This window comes from Phaseolus vulgaris, chromosome 10, assembly GCF_000499845.2.
Source record: "Phaseolus vulgaris cultivar G19833 chromosome 10, P. vulgaris v2.0, whole genome shotgun sequence".
Taxonomy (NCBI): domain Eukaryota; kingdom Viridiplantae; phylum Streptophyta; class Magnoliopsida; order Fabales; family Fabaceae; genus Phaseolus; species Phaseolus vulgaris.
This window is the reverse complement of record NC_023750.2, coordinates 28,135,754-28,157,931: the sequence shown is the minus strand read 5'-3', so window position 1 is coordinate 28,157,931 and position 22,178 is coordinate 28,135,754. Positions and strand designations below refer to the sequence as shown.

General features: G+C 35.7%; 1 protein-coding gene and 1 long non-coding RNA gene across 2 annotated transcripts; one reads left to right on the top strand and one right to left on the bottom strand.

Moving 5' to 3' along the window:
- The first annotated feature begins 1,632 nt into the window (after window positions 1–1,632).
- On the top strand, window positions 1,633–6,990 carry LOC137819602 (uncharacterized). Its single transcript, XR_011082351.1, has 2 exons — window positions 1,633–1,874; window positions 6,528–6,990. It is a non-coding gene; the product is annotated as an uncharacterized lncRNA (long non-coding RNA).
- Window positions 6,807–21,374, bottom strand: LOC137819601 (acyl-coenzyme A oxidase 4, peroxisomal). The gene is made up of 13 exons (XM_068623496.1): window positions 21,130–21,374; window positions 20,269–20,373; window positions 10,282–10,388; window positions 10,089–10,166; window positions 9,885–10,008; window positions 9,693–9,766; window positions 9,553–9,612; window positions 9,290–9,399; window positions 8,640–8,799; window positions 8,177–8,253; window positions 7,931–8,102; window positions 7,712–7,804; window positions 6,807–7,174 (listed from the first exon to the last, which is right to left on the bottom strand). The coding sequence occupies exons 1-13, from the start codon at window positions 21,155–21,157 to the stop codon at window positions 7,049–7,051; spliced, it is 1,314 nt and encodes a 437-aa protein (XP_068479597.1). The 5' UTR covers window positions 21,158–21,374; the 3' UTR covers window positions 6,807–7,048.
- Between the last annotated feature and the right edge of the window lie 804 nt (window positions 21,375–22,178).

Sequence of the window (22,178 nt, the reverse complement as noted above, 5' to 3'; positions counted from 1 at the left end):
TTCCTACTTCACCATTCAAATTCATTTTTCAACTTCAAATTTTAATTCAAGCAAAATATAGGATTTTGTAATGAATTTTTTTTCTTTGAAGGAATTCCTAGATTAATGAAGTTGGAAACCTTAAACCATTAATATAACTTATTTAATGTTATTGCACCCTCCTAGTTCTTCGTCCCACGAGTGAATGGTTTAAGGTCTGACCTAACCATACGATGGGTTGATGTAAAGTTGAGGAGGTATTATTAAGATTATAATCAATGCTCCAAATCTTCCTAAGTTTGTTCTTGTGCTCTCAAGATGTGATCTCCTAAAGCGATTGATGAAATCTTTCATCTCTTATCTCTTTTGGATTTTGTGTTGAGATTTTCTCTCCATTACTTGAGAAGATTGCGGGAATGTTCTTCAATCAACACTAAATTCCTATAAATACAAAAAGATCATGACCTAAGTGGCTCAAGTCATATATTAAGCATAGAACATTGATATACGATAACTAAAAAGTTAAGAGTTATATCTAGTTCAAATCTTTTTCCGAATATTTGGCGCCTACCGTAAGGTAAGACAAAACTTTTCTCACTCACATGTTACCAGCTTTTCTCACAAATCAAGATGATAAATTCCAGGAAGATGACACAATAAAAAATAGAGAACAATACCACCCCTACCCTTCATCAAATTTTTGGTGATGCAAAATCTGCAACAAAAAAACGAGGAAGCAAGAAAATGAGCACAGTGGATCAACGTGATAGGGAGGCCCTTCGCTGTTAGTGGAAGAGGATCAACTTGAAAGAGAGGTCATGCGACAAAAGGCAGAAAAGTCTCGACACCCATTAAAAGACACATTGAAAGTCCATAAAGAGATGCAAAGAATTAACATCGAGTGGCACCAAACATTACGTAAGCAAATGGTGGCCAACAAAGGGTTAACTCAGATTCAATGTTATTACCACCTGATACCCAACCCTTATCTTAGGAGATTTTGCATGAACATGTGCCACCACATTACGTTATGCCCAAGGTTACATATTTTATGGGCATAACAGATCCTAAGGAGCATCTCCGAGTGTTTTGAGCTCATATGATGGTTTTCGGTGGTCAGATGTCATTTTGTTCAATGCAAAGTGTTCGTCATAACCCTTTCAGGAATTGCATCGTAGTGGTTCAACAATATCTTGGATGGGACTATTACCTCCTTTTTTAAGTTTTTCCAAATGTTCCTGGACTAATATGTATCCAATATAGTGAAACCTCTGAAGATCTCTTTGGCAACTGCCAAATGGAAAACAAGCCTATCAAAGAGTACCTTAGTTGCTTTTGCGACACGATAGTGCGCATTCACCCACCCGACGAAGAGATTTTCGTAGATGCTTTCATCAAAGGGTTAAAAGAAAATCCTTTCAATGAATCTTTAATTCGTAACAAAGATGAAAATATGACAAATGTTCATGTGATAGAGAAGGCCCAACACTACAGGAATACCTAAAAGACAACCAAAACAACTCACATGGATGAAGAATTACATAATAGAATAGGGTAGTGCAGTTAGTAAATGATGTAATTGGGCCTCTGTTAGCCCATAACTCTTAACCTAAAATCTCACATATATAAGTGAATAGTGTTGAAAATAAAGGAAGAGAAATTTTACCCTAATGCTAGTTAGTTACGGTAGTTATTGTAGATGTCTCCTTTTATCTATCATTGGTGCTTTCATTGATCTTGCTCCACAATCCAAAGATATGGAAGAGCTTCTTCAGGCCATTCAAGACCGCCTCACAACCATACAATCTCAAATGGAGGCTACAGAAGCTTGCCAGAACAATCTGGATGCACATAATGACCTCATCCAGTCATCCATGTCTCTGTTACAAAACCAGGTTTCTACTCTACCTCCCCCACAATCTTCACCTTTTACTACTGTAACCGCCCCTCATCTTGGATTTCTCCGCCAAGTGGCGTGAGTATCCTCCATCCTCCACCATCACAACTCTCTTTTCTCTTCTCAATTCTAAATTCTTGTTTTATTCTTTACTTTTCTTCAATTCTTATCTTCTATACTTTCGCTCTTATTTTCATACTCTTATGTGTGTATTTTTCTCTTTTTCTCTTTGAAGATAACCTTCACACTTAGTTAATCACTTGGTTAAGTTTGTGTCCAATGACATCCTCACTGAGTGTTCACCATAATTGATAATCAAATTCCTAACTCAAGTGAAACTAATAAATTAATGTGTATGTCTTGTAATTCAACTCATATGATGTGGTATTTAGAGCATGATTTAATTCAAATTGATCTTTGATTTGAAATAACTTGTTTAATTTTTTTCATGTTTCACGTGAGCATAATTGAATTCGACAATTGCTTTCTAATTCAAGTGTTTATTTTCGTATGATGTCTTAGCCTAATTTTCTTGAGTCATATGTTCATTAGGTGTTCCAGGAGTTTTAATTTCATCTTACTTAAATTTAATTGTGGAAAAATTAAAATATATTTCTTAATAGTTAATTTAGTTCTAAACATAATAAAACGAATTTTTATTACAAGTTAATCTACATTATTCCGTGAAAAAATGATAATGTAAGTTAATTAATTATCATAAATTATTTTATCTTTTTTAAAATTATAATATATTTTCTCTCTTGTTTTAAAGCTCATTGATGAGTTTTAAAATTGTTACTACAATGTGCATTAATTCATCACTTAAATGAAGTGTGAGTAAGTTTTAATGATATAAATATCTAGTCATAAAAAAAAACACCCTTATAATGATACTTTACCTCCTCTAATTACTCATATGAATAATCTTTGGGAACTCACATCTCTATTCATGCAAACTTTTACTATAAAAACAAGTGAATAGGAATTATGCTAATAGGAATTAAACTTATGGACTTTAATTTCATACCAATTATTTTTAATATTGAATCTTGCTAGGAAAAGTTGAGTTCTTGCATAGAGAGCGTTGGTAGCAAAGAATTGTTTCTTTATAGTCTATGACAATGATGAGTGTATGCTTGTAAAAAGAAGGAAGCTACTTTTTTACGTTGTATGAAAAACTATTGGGCTGGGACTTGTTTTGAAAGATAAACATTAAATCCAAAATGATTTATAGACACATATGTGATGCATGTGATGTAATTAGACTATGTAGTGGTCATATTACCATTAGATGCACCATGTCATGATGCATGAGGCAACGACAAAAACCAATTAATAATTCTTTAACAAGTTTCATGTTTAGTAGGTTTCATAAACCTATTAGTCTATTTTTCACGATCAACTAGTTGATCTTTTATAGATAGAAACTAAAAATCTACATTATCCTTTTGGACTTGATATATGACAAATTGTATTTAATTTCAATATGTTTTTCATAAAATAAAAAATGAGTATTCTAGATAGACTAATGGAAGCACTATTATCACATAGTGTAGGAATGTTAGACTCGTAAACATTGTATTCTCTAGTTGGTCCTTGGTCCATAGAAGTTGTGAGCAATAGTTGGTCAGTAAGATATATTTAGTGTGAAAATAGGTCAAATACAATACAGGAGAGTTAAATTGTGTATTAAAATCTTTTGTACCCGTAGTTTTATTTTTTAATTTTAAGGTTCCTCTCGAGAGTCTCAATCATATACTCTGCGTTATTCTTTAATATTTCATCCGCTACCAACTTTTTTTTTTGTATCCTTGATAGACGATTGAATTAATGGAATATTTTATACCATTCTTTAGGATATTGTTTCATCCATACAATAACCTTTTTAGCTTGGACACTAGTTATTCCTTATAACACCTTTAACCTTTTGATTGTCACATGGAAGAAGGTCCTCTTCACGTCAAATTGCTCAAACTTCATGTCTAATATTGCTAGTGGAGTTAAACAAACCTCAATCGATATTTTATCTGTAGGAGAAAAAATTTCATTTTTTCTACGTGTTCTTATTTTGTATGTCGACAACTATGGTGAAGGAAGTGAAAAGGCTACAAAAGAATTTTTTGTGGGATTAGGGCTCAGAGAACAAAAAAATTATTTGAGTGACGTGGGATAAGGTTTGTGAGTCGAAGGACAAAGGTAGATTAGGGGTTATTGATTTAAGAAAATTTAACTTGGCCCTCCTGGAAAAATGGATTTGAAGACTTAAGTCTAAAGAGAATAATTTATGAAAATATATTATAGACTTTAAGTATGGTGAGTGGAGAGGGCTAAGATCTCAAGGTCATAATTGTAAGGAATCGTTTTGGTGGAGAGACATTAGGAAGGTTTGGAATCTAAAGGAGTGGGGTAATGACTTTGAAGACAGAGGTTGGTGAGAAGTAGGGGATGGGAAAGAAATCAGATTCTAAGAAGATAAGTGGATGGACAATGTGTCTTTATTGCACAAATTTCATAGGCTTTTTTCGATATCTTTAGATACTGGTCGCACTCTTTCACAAGTTGGAGTTTGGAACAATAATAGTTGATCGTAGAAGCTGAGGTGGAGAAGGGATCTCTTTGTGTGGGAATCTAGTATGGCTGATAGTTTATTGCAGGTCTTGGACAACAAGAGGTTAACAAGAAAGGGTTGAAATAAGACCGATAAATGGCTCTGGAGGGATGTTGATTCTACGAACTTCTTCGTGAAGGAAGCTTATAATATTCTCATGGGGGAGGAGTATGTAGCGGTTGAGGAACCCTTTGCGGAACTTTGGACATTAAAGACTTTACCTTTGACACAATTTACGGCTTGGAGGGTGTTATGTAATGTGATTGCCACTAAGGACAATCTCTTGAGATGTGGTATACCTTTGATGTGTGTTTGGTGTCCCTTGTGCGGTGTGGAAGAAGAGTAAGAAATTTATTTTTTGAATGTAAGGTCTCTTGGAGAATTTGGGGATTGTGTCTTGAGTGGCTGAGGTCTTCTTTGGTTCTATATTGTGATGCACAAATGCATTTTAAAATGTTTAAACCAATAGGTTTGAAACATGTTATTATCAGGTGTTGGGGGGGGGGGGGGGGGGGGGGGGGAGGCATTTGGGTGGATATTGTAAGTGAAATTTGGAATCATACGAATACGGTTATTTTTTAGAATGGGCGGGTAGATCTAGTGGAGGTCTTTACTGTGGTACAAAGGAAGACTTGATCTTGGATCACAGTAAAAGAAAGGTTGGTTGCTTTCTCTTACTCAAACTGGTGTTTGGAACCTTAGTGTTGTATGAGATATTTGAAAGATAGATATTTGGTGTTTCTTATTTAATGTTTTTGCCCAAGTTTGGAAGTTGTGGTGTATTTTGTGCATATTTTCTTGGCTTTTTCTACCTGACAGGGATGAATTGATATGTTTGCCTTGGGTTGCGTTTGGAAGTTGTTTGTGATTTGTGCAAGTTTTTCTAGTTATGTTCTTTTCTCGCAGGATTGGTTGTTTTCTTTGGCAATTAGTTATGACATTGATCATACTGCTGGCAAAGACTTTCTTTAGCTATTGGATTTTGTGTCTGTTCTGAGGGTGTGTTTCACTGGTGGGTTAATGTATTTGGGGATTCTATATCTTGTTCTGATATGTGATTTTGAGTAATGTCATGTAAGGTCTAGTGGATCCTTAGTAGATTGGGTGCAAGAAAACTTGTTTTGATTTTTTTGTACAAGGGTTGAAATACCCCTAAAGTACCTCGTTTTATTTTATTTATTCTTTGCTTATAAAAATAAAAGTCCACCCCTTCCTTTTTTATATATTGCCTATTGAGCTTTGAACTTGATAGACTCTAATATATTGTCCCTTGGGTGTTCTACCATCAAATGCTCTATGAGTGATCTTCTTGAAAATCTTACAACCAACAAGAGTTATGCCTCCAAATGAGTTGACTAGCTCCCAAGTCTCATTCTTTGTAGAGATTCCATCTCCTCGTGCATAAAACTATCCATTTGTCAACTTTTGCACTATCAATTGCATCATGGAATGTAGTTAGTTCAAAGAACTCCACTTCTTCCACTACATCAACGTCTATACACTATCGTCAAACTATAACTTTCCAATTGTTGTCGCTACCTTTGAGACCTTTGAATGTTGCTCTAGATGATAAGGTGCATTGTTATAGATACCTCACCTTCTCTACAAAGAAAACTCCACCAAGTTCGGTTCCTCCAACTGGCTAGACATTTTCCTAAGCAATTGCTTAGATTTCGTATATAACATAGAAACTTCGTTAAACATGACGTCTCTACTCAAGATCACCCATTTCTCTACTCGACGTCTCTATTCTTAAACCTTTCACTTCATTCCAATAACTTACAAACACTGTCTTCTTGGATGTGTGAGCAAGTTTACCTTCGTGAACGTAATAATATCTAAGATACTCAAATACCTTTATTGTTGAATAGTTAGTTGACTAGTTAGACACACCTGAACTAGAGTAAAAAGAATCAATTGTAGTACACGGAGAACGATTCACTAAAAACATATTGTAGTGATAGCCTTGCTTTGGTGGAGGTGTTCAAACCCATAATGGCACTCCAAATAGTGAATACTGATTAGCAGGATTAATCTTAACAGAAGAGTCAGAGAATGGATTTGCTCACCCAGAAAATCTAGCCAAAGAAGAGGAAGATTCGCATAAATGCCTGTGCCTTCATAGGGCAAAGGCAAGCCAAGGAAGGATTTGTTTGAACGAGTCTTTTAATGGCAGATCCAGGCAAGCTCAAAGAGTTTTTGGTGACAAGTTTGCATGTGTTAAGGAGAAATTTATGCCCATCTGAAAGTCTTCATGCAAAAAAGCTTTCAAATAAGTTTTCAAATGAAGTCTAAGTTTTAAAAGCATTTGTAAGTCAGGCATAAAAAAGGCTCACATAAGTAATTACTTCAATCCCATTACTTGTATCAATAAACAGGTTAGACTCGTAAGGCAAGAATTGCCTGACACTATCTACCAACTATCAGCAGCCTACTCTCCCGTACAATGCCCCAACAACGAGCGTCTTTATGAGTATTAAATGTTTCTCATTTCTCAAAATTCATAGTAGTCACAACCACATTGATTACATTGAAGTCTACAAAAGGAACAATGTATTTCACTTCTACAATCGACTTCTTTTAGCAACTGGTTTAAAGCTGGCAAACCCAGTAACTTCTCTACCTGTAATCAAGGTGTTAATGTCATACGTGCCTTCGTAGGTATAGATGGGTTCTAAATCACAGAATGCCTGCAACAAAACACAAGAAAAAAAAATGTTATGAAATTAATTAACCGAATTTAGGTTCAATTAATAGCTAAATCTTAATACATGAATTAAAACAGTCAATCAGTTGCAACTTGCAAAGCACATACATGCTGCTACTAAGATGTCTATAAATTAATATGTTCTTCATACTCAGATTTTAACTTTACAAGTTACATATGTTCTTCAATTAATAGCTAAATCTTAATACATGAATTAAAACAGTCAATCAGTTGCAACTTTCAAAGCACATACATGCTGCTACTAAGATGTCTATAAATTAATATGTTCTTCATACTCAGACTTTAACTTTACAAGTTACATATAGCTTCCATGACAACAGAATGAAACAAAGATCATTAGAACATTACACTTGGCTTTAAATCCTCTTCATACATCTATTAGGCAAGATTTATGCTAGACGATCTATATTCATCAACGTACAACTAAATTACCCAGTTTAAATCATTGATCAAACTTGAGGCTTAACAAAATTAATCTTGAATTAGGAATTAACCATACCTTTGCCACAAGAAAATCAGCCAAAATTCCATTTCCACCTAGCAATTCTCGGCCCAGAGCAGCTGTTTCTCTTGCTCTCAAGGTGATCCATGACTGAAAGGTCATAACAAAATTCATTAGCATACATCTACCTTAAAAATAATTTAAAGTAGTATTACTTGAGTTTGGTTTTAGGAAAGAAAGCATGGGGTTACAACTGCGACATATGTTAAAAACTACCTTTCCCAAGCTAGCATGACCTGGAGTCATTTTACCACTCTCATACAATTTGCAGAGGCGCCAACCAACAAGAATCATAGCTTGAATATTACCGAGCATTTGGACAAGTTTCTGTTGGCTGATTTGGAAAGCTGCTAATGGAGATCCAAATTGTTTCCTCTCTGATAGATACCTATTGATAAATCCAAATTCAGAAAATAGTTTCTGTGAAATATTAAGTGTGACTGCATTGTAATTAAGCGGTACCTATGACACATATCATAGATGCCCATCGATATACCAATGGGTTGCCAAGCAACCATTAGACGTGAAACAGCAAGCACCTGATTTTAGGAGATAAAATAAATAAGCAATGGTAATGTTGTAAATCAAGCAACGAACATGAAAGATGAAAAATGCACAGAAGATAGACGCATGTAAGGTTTGTAATTGCATCTACGTTCTTAACCAGATTTTTCCAATCTGTGCATCAAACAGAACAACGAGGATAGAAGGCATGCATAAGTGGAATTTAAAGTTTCCTTGAATAAAACAAAAACAGCCTGTCAAAATGAGCATTGAGGACATACCAACCAAAGATTGATATATCATATCTACTGCTTCATCTAATAGAACTTTTATTGACAACAGCAACTCAAAGCAATAATTTTTGTTGAATTCATATTGATTTATTGAAAGAAAAATAAAGAAACAACACACATAGCCATACCTTGTTTGTGTCCTGAAAAGAGTTTACTCCTGCAATTCTGTCCTCGTCAGGGACAAAAACTTTTCGCATAACAATGTCACCATTTTGTACAATCCTAAGTCCAATTTTATTCTCTATTTTTGTTACTGTTAAACCAGGTGCGTCCTTTTTAATAATAAATCTGAAATAGAAAGTACAGGGAAAATATGTAAATACAATATTAATTGCAAAGTGAGACACAATAGGTTCACAGGAAACACAAGATTGGAGTGAGAGAATGTGTGCTTAACATCTTATTATTGCTAGTGCCTGCCTAGTCATATAAACTTCCATCTAACTAGGACATTCTTTACTGTCCGTGGTATCCCCCAAAATGGAAAGAAATCCTTCTCCATACTTCCATGTATTGTGTGATTTCTATAGGCCATGGTACGCAGCCATCATCATATCAGGCTAATGTTTTACCATATCAAAATATGTCAGTTATTTTATTCGTTTCCCTCCCTATTGGGAACCAGGGCCATTGGTACAGCACAGTCCACAAAATTTTAATACATAACTTAATCTCTTTGGCATTTAGATGAACTGGTATTTTAAATCTAAGTTAACATTTCATTTTCATATATGAGCATGCAGAGACTAAATAATGAAGGTGAGGACTCATTTCATACCCATTTATCTGATTCGTTGTTGCATTCCTAGCAAATACCACCAATACATCAGCAAATGTACTGTTTCCTATCCACCGCTTTTGGCCCTCGAGGATCCATCCGCCCTCCACCTGTTCATTTAAAATCAAAGAAACTCCATAAAATATCAGTATCATTGAACTTTGGAACTATTGAACACATACAATTATGAATTATTAACAAGACAAATAAGGCAAAAAGAATCAAAAGCAAATACTAGTTAAGGTCCACATAAGGTAACGCACCTTTATGGCAGTAGTCTTCAAAGCACTGGCATCACTTCCATAGTCAGGTTCCGTCAAAGCCTATTGTTAAGAAAACCCATTTCGGGAATGGTTATTCAGCAGAAACATAAAATAATATATTTCCAAGAAAATCAACTAACCCAGCATGCTATAGTATGAAGCTGTGCCAAAGAAGGCAGATACTTTTGCTTCTGAGCTTCTGATCCACACAACGCTAAACTTGACAGTCAAAGTTATGAAATATCAGGAACTATTAACATCATATCTTTGAATACAAATGAAACAACTAAAATTTAGGGAATTATTTACATGAAATGAAACAAGGTTATTACCAATAGTAAGCATTGCCAAGGATGAATGGACCAAAATAAAAGTTGAACAGCTGGCATCAACTCTTGCAACTTCTGCTATAGCTATTGCACTTCCAATAAGAGAAAGACCAGGACAACCATAATCCTGAGAATCAGAGCTAGCTAAGAACTTCATTGATTAAGTGAAATATCTAAACAACAGAGGAAAATATCCATAGGGAGAACCTTGATTGTGCCACCTGCAATGTGCAAGGCACCAAGCTTTGGAATAACATGAAATGGGAACTTTGCCTTCTCCCAGTACTGAGAAGAAAAATAGTTGAATGATGATGCGATTGAAAGAAAGCAAAAGGTAACATTATGGAAGAATAACTTCCCGTCATAATTTTAATTTAACAAGAGCATCACAAATACATGCCTCAGTCATTATTGGAGCAATTTCTTTTTCCATACACTCTCTTACTTTCCTCCTAATGGCATGCTCCTCCGCTGTCAACAAGTCGTCCAATTGAAAATAATCTGAAGCTGTTTCTCAAACATCAGACAAAATTGGAAGTGAATTCCTGAAGCATAACTTATTTAAATCAAAATAATAAAAATATCAAAATGCCAAGTCATGCGGATCAATGAAAAAGAAATTAAGGAAGAAGAAAACCATATTCAAGGGTGTGTTTGGCCCAGCTTTGTTTTATCTTCAAGAAACTTCAAAGTTAAAGCTCACTCAAAATAAGTTTTAAAAAAGAAAAGTAGAAGTCTTAACAAGTGAACTGCTTCCAGAGTTTGTTTTTAGCTGCAAATAGGGGGTAGTGGTTGACCTTTCCCAGCTATAAACCAAAACCAGGATCCGCTTTATGATGTATTAGTAGAACCCCCGTAAATAGAATACGACACCTTGCTGCTTGAGTATCATGGGATTGAATACCCCGACCTCCCTGAGGCTCCTGAGAATGCTATTTAAGCCTTCCGTAGAATAGTTAAGGGCCATTCCTATGTCCCTTATCGATCGATATTCATCCCCACCCCCGCGGAAGGGTGGCGGTTTACTTTCTTGTTTCCGTTGTCTGAACTAAAGCCAGTCGACTCGACAAAGAACATCCTGAGGAGTTACGACAATGAACTCTTAGAGTTATGACACTGGGTAGTTATTTTCTTTCTTTTTTCCGAAGCCGGTAAACTAGCTAAGAGACACTTTCATTGGGACCGTACCACATTTCGTGGTTAGGAAATTCCTTTTGGAATCTTTAGTAATAGCTCTCCGGAAAATCCCTTGATTGACTAGCCAATCAAGAAACTCATCCCATCAGTGCCTTGTGAGTGCTAGTCAGCTACCATCCTTGATATAGGTTCTCCTGTGCTCCTTTAAGAAGCCCTTCTTATACCTGATGTTATCCTTAGATGTTAATGCAAAGACCCAATTCGTTCGGGCTGGGATGGCTTCCGACCTAAGCGGGGTAGCACCGTAAGGACCCTTAGTCTCCAGAGTGTTAGTCTGCAGCCAAAGACTACGTCATCATCACAACGTCAAAACGCCTTAAATCCAATAGTATACTTTTCTAGTGTCCAGTCTTTAAAACCAGACCGCAGTTAAAAGCCCGTCAACTACCTAGCGTACCATACCACTTAGAAAGACAGTGACGAAAGTTGTCACAAATCAACCCTACTTCCTAGAAAAGTCCCACTTCGCTTCTTTGAGACTTTAAAAGGAGACAACACGCACTCATTGATTATCTATCCATTAAGAAGGTTTTTAGTTAAGTCTGGTCTGATAGTTGAAGTTCTTGTTAACCCATTCTATAAATGTTCCTATTGTTAGTGTTGCATAATCAGGAGAATTATGTTATAATTAAGTGCATATTCCATTTTATATTTATTAGGACAGATTTGTTAGTGATTTGATTTGTACAATTTTAAACACCCATTATTTCTTGCTTTCATTACCTATTATTTTTTTCCTTAATTAGGTTGTAAAACAGTCTATAAATAGAGACTGTAATCACATTTGTTAGAAACGTTAGAAATATATTTCATCTATTTTTTCCACTTGGTATCAAAGCTCCTGATTTAGGAGACTCTGCTTCCGCAATCTTTTTTTTTAGCCTTCATTGCTGTAATCATTTTCCTTGGCAGCCTTCATTGCTACAATTTTATTTTATTTTGGACAACCTTCATTGCTGCAACTTTCTATTTTCCTTATCCTTTCTCCATTGACCACCACCACCACCTTGCACCATTGACCGTTACTGCCACCGCCATTGACCACCACCGACCACCACCACCGTCGCTCGTCGGAAACTGCCGCCGGAAACCGCCACCAGAAAATTTTTCCAGCGGAATTTTTTTTTTGTGTGAACAGGATCAAATTTTGCCAATCTGAAAAACTCGGTTGGTTTTGAGCTCTCATGGACTCCCTTAGTAAGCCATCTAGCTATTGTTCCTTTACTATGAGTGGTAAGAGTTCTAGTTTTTTATCCTTTAATGCTTCTAGTACTGAAAATATCTGGATTATAGACTCTGGTGTTACTGATCATATGACACCTCATTCCTCTTCTTTTTCATCTTACACTACTTTATCCAGTAACCCATATATTACTGTTGCTAATGGTTCCACTACCCCCGTAAATGGTCGTGGTAACATTCACCTTCAACCTTCATTTCCATTAAAAAATGTGCTTCACGTTCCCAAACTATCCAATAACCTTTTGTCTATTCAAAAGATTACCCAAGATTTAAATTGTGCAGTGGTATTTTTCCCTTCCCATTGTATTTTTCAGGATCTTGCCACGGGGAAGACTATTGGAATTGCTAAAGAGCAGGGCGGGTTATATTATTTACATCATGAAGAAAGTAAAAAGTGTGCTAGACTACAGGCACACACTTCTAATCTTCAGCAAGGTCGTGAATCTTGGTCATCCTCTCAGATATGGCTTCAACACAGACGTCTTGGTCATCCTCCATTTAGTACCCTAAAGTCCTTATTTCTTGTTTTATTTACAGAAGTGTCTGTTGAGTCATTTCATTGTGATGTTTGTCAGTTTGCTAAACACCATCGGATAACTTTTCCTCCCAATGGTAATAAAAGTTCTAAACCTTTTGGTCTTATTCATTCAGATGTATGGGGACCTTCACCTATTCCTAATATCTCGGGTGCAAAATGGTTTGTTTCATTTATTGATGATTGTACTCGGGTTACTTGGATATTCCTCATGAAAGATAAGTCTGACGTTTTTCACTTGTTTGTAAAGTTTTACAGAATGATTCAAACACAATTTGAAAGTCCAATTAAGAGATTGCGTTCTGATAATGGAAGAGAATATGTGAACTAAAACCTTTCCAAGTTCCTTCAAGAAAATGGAGTTGTTCATGAATTAACCTGTGTGGACACTCCTCAACAAAATGGGGTTGCTGAAAGGAAAAATCGCCATCTCCTTGAGGTTACTCGAGCTTTACTTTTCCAAACATCTGTTCCTGGATCTTACTAGGGGGAAGCAGTCCTGACTGCCACTTATTTGATTCATAGATTACCCTCTCGGGTTCTCGAGGGTATTACTCCTATTCAGGTTATGACCACATTCTATCCTTCTATTCCCATGTTGAATAGTCTTCAGAATCGTGTCTTTGGTTGTCCTGCTTTTGTCCATGTTCATAGTCCTTATCGGGGTAAGTTAGATACAAATGTTATCATCCTCAAAGTCGTAAAGTTTATATTTCCAAAGATGTCACCTTCCATGAAATAGAGTCTTTCTTTCCTAGTTCTCAGCTTCAGGGGGAGAGTATTCAAGAAGCTGAGGACCTTGAGTTGCCACCTTTTCCCTTGTTGCAGGATTTCGTTCTTAGGGAGGATGACAAAGACCCTGCACCAACATCATTACCAAAGAAGAATAATGAAGAAAAATATTTTGGAAAACAATATCAGCGAAGGCAACAAGAACCCGTCTTGGTCAAACAACAACTTCAATTGTCAGAACCGGAGGTAAGAACTCATACCAGTGAGACTCTTGAGGACACCTTAAATACTGCTTTTGAACCTAACCTAAATGATTTACCTATTGCCTTGAGAAAAGAAAAAAGATCTTGTGCCAAATATCCTATATCCCAATTTGTGTCTACAGAAAAACTTTCTATGCAGCACCAGAGTTTTCTTTCAGCTATTGATTCTATCAAAATCCCTACATCGATACAAGAAGCCTTAAAAGATGAGAACTGGATTCGAGCCATGAATGAATAAATGAGCGCGTTAGAAAGGAATGAGACTTGGGAGATTGTAGAGAGACCAAAAGATAAGAAAGTAGTGGGATGTAGGTGGATATACACAGTTAAGTATAACTCTGATGGCACACTGGATCGGTATAAAGCAAGGTTGGTTGCAAAAGGGTACACTCAAACCTATGGGATCGATTATGAGGAGACTTTTGCACCAGTGGCAAAAATGAATACCGTCAGGATTATTCTCTCCCTGGCAGCACACTTTGGTTGGGCAATGCATCAATTTGATGTTAAAAATGCCTTCTTGCATGGAAGCTTGGAGGAAGAAGTATACATGGAGATTCCACCTGGTTATGGTATTGTTAATGAAGGGAATAAGGCGTGCAGACTTAAGAAGGCCCTATATGGTCTTAAACAATCACCTCGTGCTTGGTTTGGAAGGTTTACTCAAGCTATGTCGGAACTAAGGGCGTGAACTTCGAGCAATGCTTTGTTAGAAAGGGAGAATGGAGGTTTCATTATCGAGAAGCTAATCCGACTTGTAGTTTGAGGGAGATACCTGGCTGGTGGGGGTCTCCTACCCATATACTTTACTCTCACAAAGGCGGAAAGGAGGACTTCTTTGATAATAGAAATTTTTTAGACCAGGAAATGAAAGAGAAAAGAAGACCGTCCTATCTTGCGAGATCTCTCCATGATAAAAAAATCAGTTGAGACTGAGTAGGAGTACAACACCCTTACTGACAATACACGCCAAATGGTGAAAAAGTTCCTCAGAAGATCCCCGACAGCAGTTAGACTAGCTTGGTACTGCTACTGTCACTCCATTGATTCAAAAGGGTTTCCTTCGGCCTGTCGCCAATTTATAGTTTCTACTTATTGCATACTATTAAAAGGCTTGTGTATATTGAACACATAGACTTATGTTTATATAGAAAAAGAAACATATGGGCTAAGCCCATTACATAAATAGAGATATCTAGTAATATCTATAATATTTCATAATATCTAATTATATCTAATAATATGTAACACTCCCCCTCAAGCTGGTGCATATAGATCATATGTACCTAGCTTGTTACAAATATAATCAATTTGAGGCCCTCGTAAAGATTTAGTAAAAGTATCTGCTAATTGATTATTTGAATTAACAAACTCAGTCTTGATATCTTTCGATATAATCTTTTTTCAAATGAAATGACAATCAATCTCAATATGTTTAGTCCTTTCATGAAAACCTTGATTTGAGCTAATATGAAGAGCAGCCTGATTATCACATATAAGTGTCATTTGAGTGACCTCTCCAAATTGCAATTCTTTAAGTAACTGTTTAAGCCAAATAAGCTCACGAGTAGTTGAGGCCATAGCTCTATATTCTGCTTCTGCACTAGATCTCGCCACAACACTTTGTTTCTTCCTCTTCCAAGAGATCAAGTTATCACCAATGGAGACACAATAACAGGAAGTTGATCTTCTATCAGATGGAGAACATGCCCAATCAGCATCTGAATAACAAACGAATTTACTATGGTTATTATGACCATAGAACAAACCTTTTCCAGGAGAGCCTTTAATGTACTTCAGTATACGAATGACTGCATTCCAATGATCTTCACATGGAGAATTAAGAAATTGCTCACCACACTGACTGCAAAGGAAATATCAGGACGAGTAACAATAAGATAATTCAATTTTCCAACTAATCTCTTGTACTTCTTAGGATCTGAAAAAGGCTTCCCCTGATTGGGAAGAAGCTTGACATTGGGATCCATGAGAGTATCAACAGATTTCGAATTCATCAACCCAATTTCCTCCAAAATATCCAATGCATATTTTCTTTGAGAGGTAACAATACCAGTATTGGATTGTGCTACCTCAATCCCCAAGAAATATCTAAGTTTGACAAGATCTTTGGTCTGGAAGTTTTGACAAAGGTGTTGTTTTACTTGTGAGATGTCATGGCGATCACTTCCTATAAGAACAATGTCATCAACATATACTACAAGATAGATACACCCAGCACTCGAGTGACGATAAAATCTGAATGATCTGCTTCACTGCGAGTTATACCAAACTGTTGAACAACATTGCTAAATTTTCCAAACCAAGCCCTAGGAGACTGCTTGAGGCCATATAAGGATTTGCGAAGACGACATACCAATCCAGAAGACTCCCCCTGAGCAAAAAACCCGGGAGGTTGCTCCATATAAATTTCTTCCCGCAAATCCCCATTAAGAAATGCATTTTTGACATCCAATTGATAAAGAGGTCATTGTTAAAGAGCAGCCATGGCTATGAGTAAGCGAACAAAAGCCATCTTTTTCCACTGGAGAAAAAGTATCACCATAGTTTAAACCAAAAAATTTGGGTATAACCCTTAGCCACAAGACGAGCTTTGAGACGATCAATAGTATCATCAGGACCAACTTTGATAGCAAAAATTCACTTGTAACCAACAACAGATTTCCTAGATGGTAAAGGAACAAGTTCCCAAGTTCCATTATTTTGAAGCACATTCGTTTCATCAAGCATGGCCTGACGCCAACCAGGATGAGTTAAGGCATCACCTACAGATTTTGGAATGGATACAAACGGAATAGACAAAAGACAAGTATAAAAGGGTTGCGATAGTCTATGGTAACTCAAAGCAGTATAATGTGGAGAGGGATTACGGGTAAAACGTATACCTTTACGAATAGCAATAGGAAGATCAGGTTCAACTGTCGGAGGTTCAACTATCGGAGTCGGAGGGGGATGAGGTGTTCGCACTAGAAGAGAGTCATTTGATGGACGATGAGACGTTTGACGACAACTATACACCTGAAGAGTTGGTGGTGGTGGTGAATCTTTAGGTGCACTAGGCACAACAAGAGGAATATTAACTTGATTAGATGAAGATATAGAAGGAGAAGGACAAGACTTAAAGTAAAGGGAAGATTCACTAAAGGTGACATCTGCTGAAATAAAATAACGGTTTAAAGAAGGTGAGAAACATTTATATCCTTTTTGTGATCTAGTGAATCCTAAAAAGACACATTTGTGTGACTTAGGAGATAATTTATCAAGACCAGGACTAAAATTATGAACAAAGCATGTAGACCCAAAATCTTTGGGGGGTAAAAAGTGGAGAGGGTCATGTGGAAATAAAATAGAATGAGGAATTTTGTTATCTAAAACTAAAGATGACATGCGATTAATGAGATAACATGCACTAAGAACAACATCACCCCAAAAACGTTGAGGAACATCACCATGGATTAAAATAGTACGAGTTGTTTCAACAAGATGTCTATTCTTGCGCTCAACTACCCCATTTTGTTGAGGTGTATAAGCACATGAAGTTTGATGAAGAATACCATGAGAAGCCATAAAATTTTTAAAAGAATGAGAAAGATACTCACATCCATTATCAGTGCACAAAATGCGAATGGAAATTCCAAATTGATTTTTAATTTCATTGTAAAATATTTGAAATATTGAAAACAACGTAGAACGGTTTTTCATTAAAAAGACCCAAGTACATCTTGAATAATCATCAATAAAAGTAACAAAATACTGAAATCTTAAATCAGACTTAATTCGACTTGGTCCCCAAATGTCAGAGTGAACTAAGGCAAAAGGAGATAAAGCACATTGTGAGACACTACTAGGAAAAGAACTACGAATGTGTCTCCCTAACTAACATGACTCACACGATAAACTAGACACATTAGACAAACTTGGAACAAGCTGTTGCATTTTGGCAAGACTAGGATGACCCAACCGAGCATGAATGAGAGATGGAGAATCACATCCGGTGCCAATCATCCGGTCCTGTAAAGAAATAGAATCTTTGGTAAACAAAATAACACAATCAAGGGAACGAGTGAGACGACTAATGGATAATAAGTTAAATGGAGACCCAGGGACATAAAGAACATTATCAATAAATAAAGAAGGAAAAAGGTTAATAGTACCAACACCATGTGATGGTACCTTATATCCATTGGTCATGGTAACTAAAGGTAAATAACTTGTAGTAGATATGGAAGAGAAAAAAGATTGATTACCACTAATGTGATACGTGGCACCTGAATCTAGAACCCAAGGGCCAAGGGAAGTAGAGTGAGTGAGACCAACAAAAGATGTACCTGAATGTGCAACAAAAGTCGTGAAACTAGAGTTCTGAAGATCCTCATACCATTTAAGAAATTCATTGAAAATAGCAGGTTGGCCTTGGGTATCAATTGAAGTATGGTCCACAGTAGAAGGTTGCACAGGAGCAATTTGAACAACTGCAACAGATTTAGGACGACCATGTAAGGGATAACATCTGTCAATTTTGTGGCCAAGTTTGCCACAATGGTCACACTTGTGACGCCCTTTGCCAGACTTGTGAGAGCGAGTACGATCATTATGCTGAGAGACTAAAGCAGAAGAGTCATCAACATGAGACGTTATATCAATGGTGTGTTTACCTGGCACACGCAAAAGGGTAGAACAAGTGGAAGTAAAATTGGGCACGATAGGAGATCCCAAAATTTGATTACGAACATGAGAATAATCAGCAGGAAGGCCATGTAAACCCAATAACATGAAAAACTTGGATCTTTGTTCTAGTTCTTGAGAAGGAGTGGGGGCAAGAGGTAATAACTCATTAAAATTATGAAGAAGAGCATGAAGCTTACTTAGATATTCCGCCATTGTACCATCAAGACGTTTTGGAGCAATAACTGTGAGGAGATTTTGACATACACCATAAAGACATTGAGTATCATTGGTGTATAATAATTTTGCTTGTTCCCAAACTTCTGAACATGTCTCATAGGTGCAAAAAATTTGTTTTAAAGATGAGTGAATGGTAGATTAGCAAGACTAGCAACAGCGGTAGCGGAAGCGAAAGCGGAAGAAGCCATAGAGGATAAGGACAAATCCAGTCACCGGTCAATTGGCGGCAGCAGCAAAGATGAAGGCTCTGATAGCGTCTCCGACAACGATTCCGGCGGCGGTTTCGACGAGATTTCGATGACGGTCCGGCGGCGACTCCAGCGAGACGGTGGGGCGGTGGCTAGAAAATGCTAGTGAACAGTGGGTTCACCAAAACAATTGAACCCCCCTTGTATATATTGAACACATAGGGTTATGTTTATATAGGAAAAGAAACATATGGGCTAAGCCCATTACATAAATAGAGATATCTAGTAATATCTATAATATCTCATAATATCTAATTATATCTAATAATATCTAACACATACCGTCTTGATGGTTCCTCTCTTTACCAATCAGGACATTCCCCTATCTCTAAAGAAAGGGCTATTAAGAATGTTTTTATTTATTCTCGTATCATAACTATTATTAGAGGATATCAATTCTCTCTGTTAAGATTAGATGAATTTTTATATGATAAAATGCAAGTCCTAGTTTAGAAGTCAAATCTAAGACACTCATGTTTTGATAATAACAAACAAAATAGTTTTGGTATGACTAACATCACTTCCTAGTGTGAGACAAGTAACAGACAAAGCTTCTTCAACACAAGATGTTAGTAGCTTAAGTCAACATAGTGAAGTAGGACCAAGTACCAAGAAGATAAGATGCAAGTTGTGATAAAACTCTAGACCCAGGATGCCTTTTTCTCATAGACACATCTTCATTGCTCTAGATGTAGTTCAAGACTAGATGAGTCTCTATTTCAAGCTTTAAAGGATTTTAATTTATGGGGGAAGCTTAATTTATTTCAACCTTTTAGAAAGCATATTGAAAAATTTATTCAAACAAAGCCTAATTGTGACTCTTAATCAATAGAGGAAATTTGGCTACAAAGGAAGCATTTCCTATATGACAAGACATGTCTAGTACCTTTGAGGAATAGCCATGCTTAAAAAAGTGAGATAAATTTTAAAAAGTTATTGGAAATTTAACACATGCAATTTTGTGTGGCTGAGAGCACACTCACATGTGTTGATGCATGAGCGTGCATGAGAGAGAGAGAGCTAGAGAATATGCAATCACAAATGGTTAAAAATATACATTAAATTGTAGAACACAGAAGTGCTACAAGCCTTTGTGAGAGGGGGGGCTTTACACCTGAACTATATCTGGATTATTATACAACAACATTAAAAGCGCCATGTAAATTTAATCCGCACACCTCGCTAAGCTCAAGCAAAGACAACATTGTTACTCTAGTATGACCTAAATAATCAAAGAAATTTCTTACCAGAAGGAGGGAACGTGGATGCTGGTGTTGCTTGTGGAAATGCTGCAGAAACATCTAGTGGCGGTAAATAAAAATACGAAGGCATTGCATTTTTTACAGAACCGTCTGCACAAACCAAAGCATTCATTAAAATGCATAGCACAACATCTTAATAAAATTATTAAATTTAGTAATAAATGCCAGAAAAATTCAAAAACATCAATAGTGGATTAGAAGACAGGAATAAACAAATTACTGGAACAAATAATAACTAAATAATATGTTTGGCTGACTCTTTCAGGTCGAGATACAACAATAACTGTGCACCAAAAGGCTAGAGAGACATCGCACCAAGGACAGATCCTTGAATAAACCCATTGCGAATAAAATGTCAACACTATTAATAGTAGTGATCGTAACATTAAATAAATAAGAATTAACAATGCGTCAGTCAACCAAACTAAGCACGCTAGGTTTATCAACATCTTCTAAACAATACTATTTAGTTTGAGAAAAATACCTATATTTACATTAGAGCTAAACTAACCACCTCTTCTAACAGAAAAAAAATAAAATTCAAGTGCTAGCAGCAAAGAACATAATGCTTCACTGAATCAAAATGACACTTTAATTTTCTCACACATATTTCAAGCATCAAACAAACCATATTAAAGAATCGATGTAACAAAATAAACGAAAACTTATTTAGCAAATCCTGCTCGAATCAAACAGCGCTTGAACATTCTCAGAAAGTCTCGGTCATGTTGGATTGGAACCGATCGCAATAATTAAATGATGCAAACACTGACACTGAATAAAAGAATGATTGAATAATGCAAACAGTGACACTAAATTAATTGAAGCAGAGAAGAAATAAGTGACCTGGATTCGTAGAAGAGGCGATCGTCATGGTCGGAGAGAGAGAGATTGAAGAAATGGAAAGTGAAAATTAGGGGTTCAGGTCAAGTGGCACGATATTATAGGAATTGGGGAAGAACAGATAGTAAATTGGACTTCGCGCAATGAAGTAAGAAAGAACACGAAACCCAAGGCGATGATTATGACTTTCCGCGTCCGCACATGTAACGTGTTGATGATCACTACCTCCCTCCATTTTTTATGCATTGTTCTCTTCTTTAACAAACTATATATTGAACCCGTGCAACGCACGGAAATATTTTTAATATTTTACATTTATTTAAATGATAATATTAAAATTTAAAATAATTATTAAATTACATATATTTAAATAAATTTATTTTTTTAAATGTAATACATTAAATTATAATATTAATTATACAATAATTTTTAAGTTTAAATTAAATGAATTAAAAATCATATAAATATAAAATACATACCTTTATTATATTAAAATCACAATAAAAAAAATTGAAGATTAATTTCTATTTAAAAATACTTATGACACGATAAAATAAAATAAATATTAGTTAACCGCACTATAATATTTTTAAAATTATAAATTTATAATATTATAATATTAAAGAAGTATAAAAAATAACGTTAATATATTATATTTAATATGATATTAAATATGTTCTACGATAATTATTAATCAAAAATTACATCAATTATTAATTACATGTAAATATATATATATATATATAATATAAAAAAAAACAAAAATATTATGATCTAAAATAATAATCTATACAGGATATAGCATGGAAAACAAATACAGGATATAATTATTTGTTAAGTATTATTCTGATATTAAACAAAAAATAAATACTTGTAATTTATGCTGAGTTTAAAAACAGTTTTAAATTCCAAATACATTGCAATTAACCTTTCTTCAAATCATTTTCATAATGATAACTCGAAAGTGTTGTCATGTATGTTCATCATCTGTCTCAAAAATAATTTTATCATCCTCTCCCACCAAAAAAATTTTCATCCAGTTCCCAATTTGA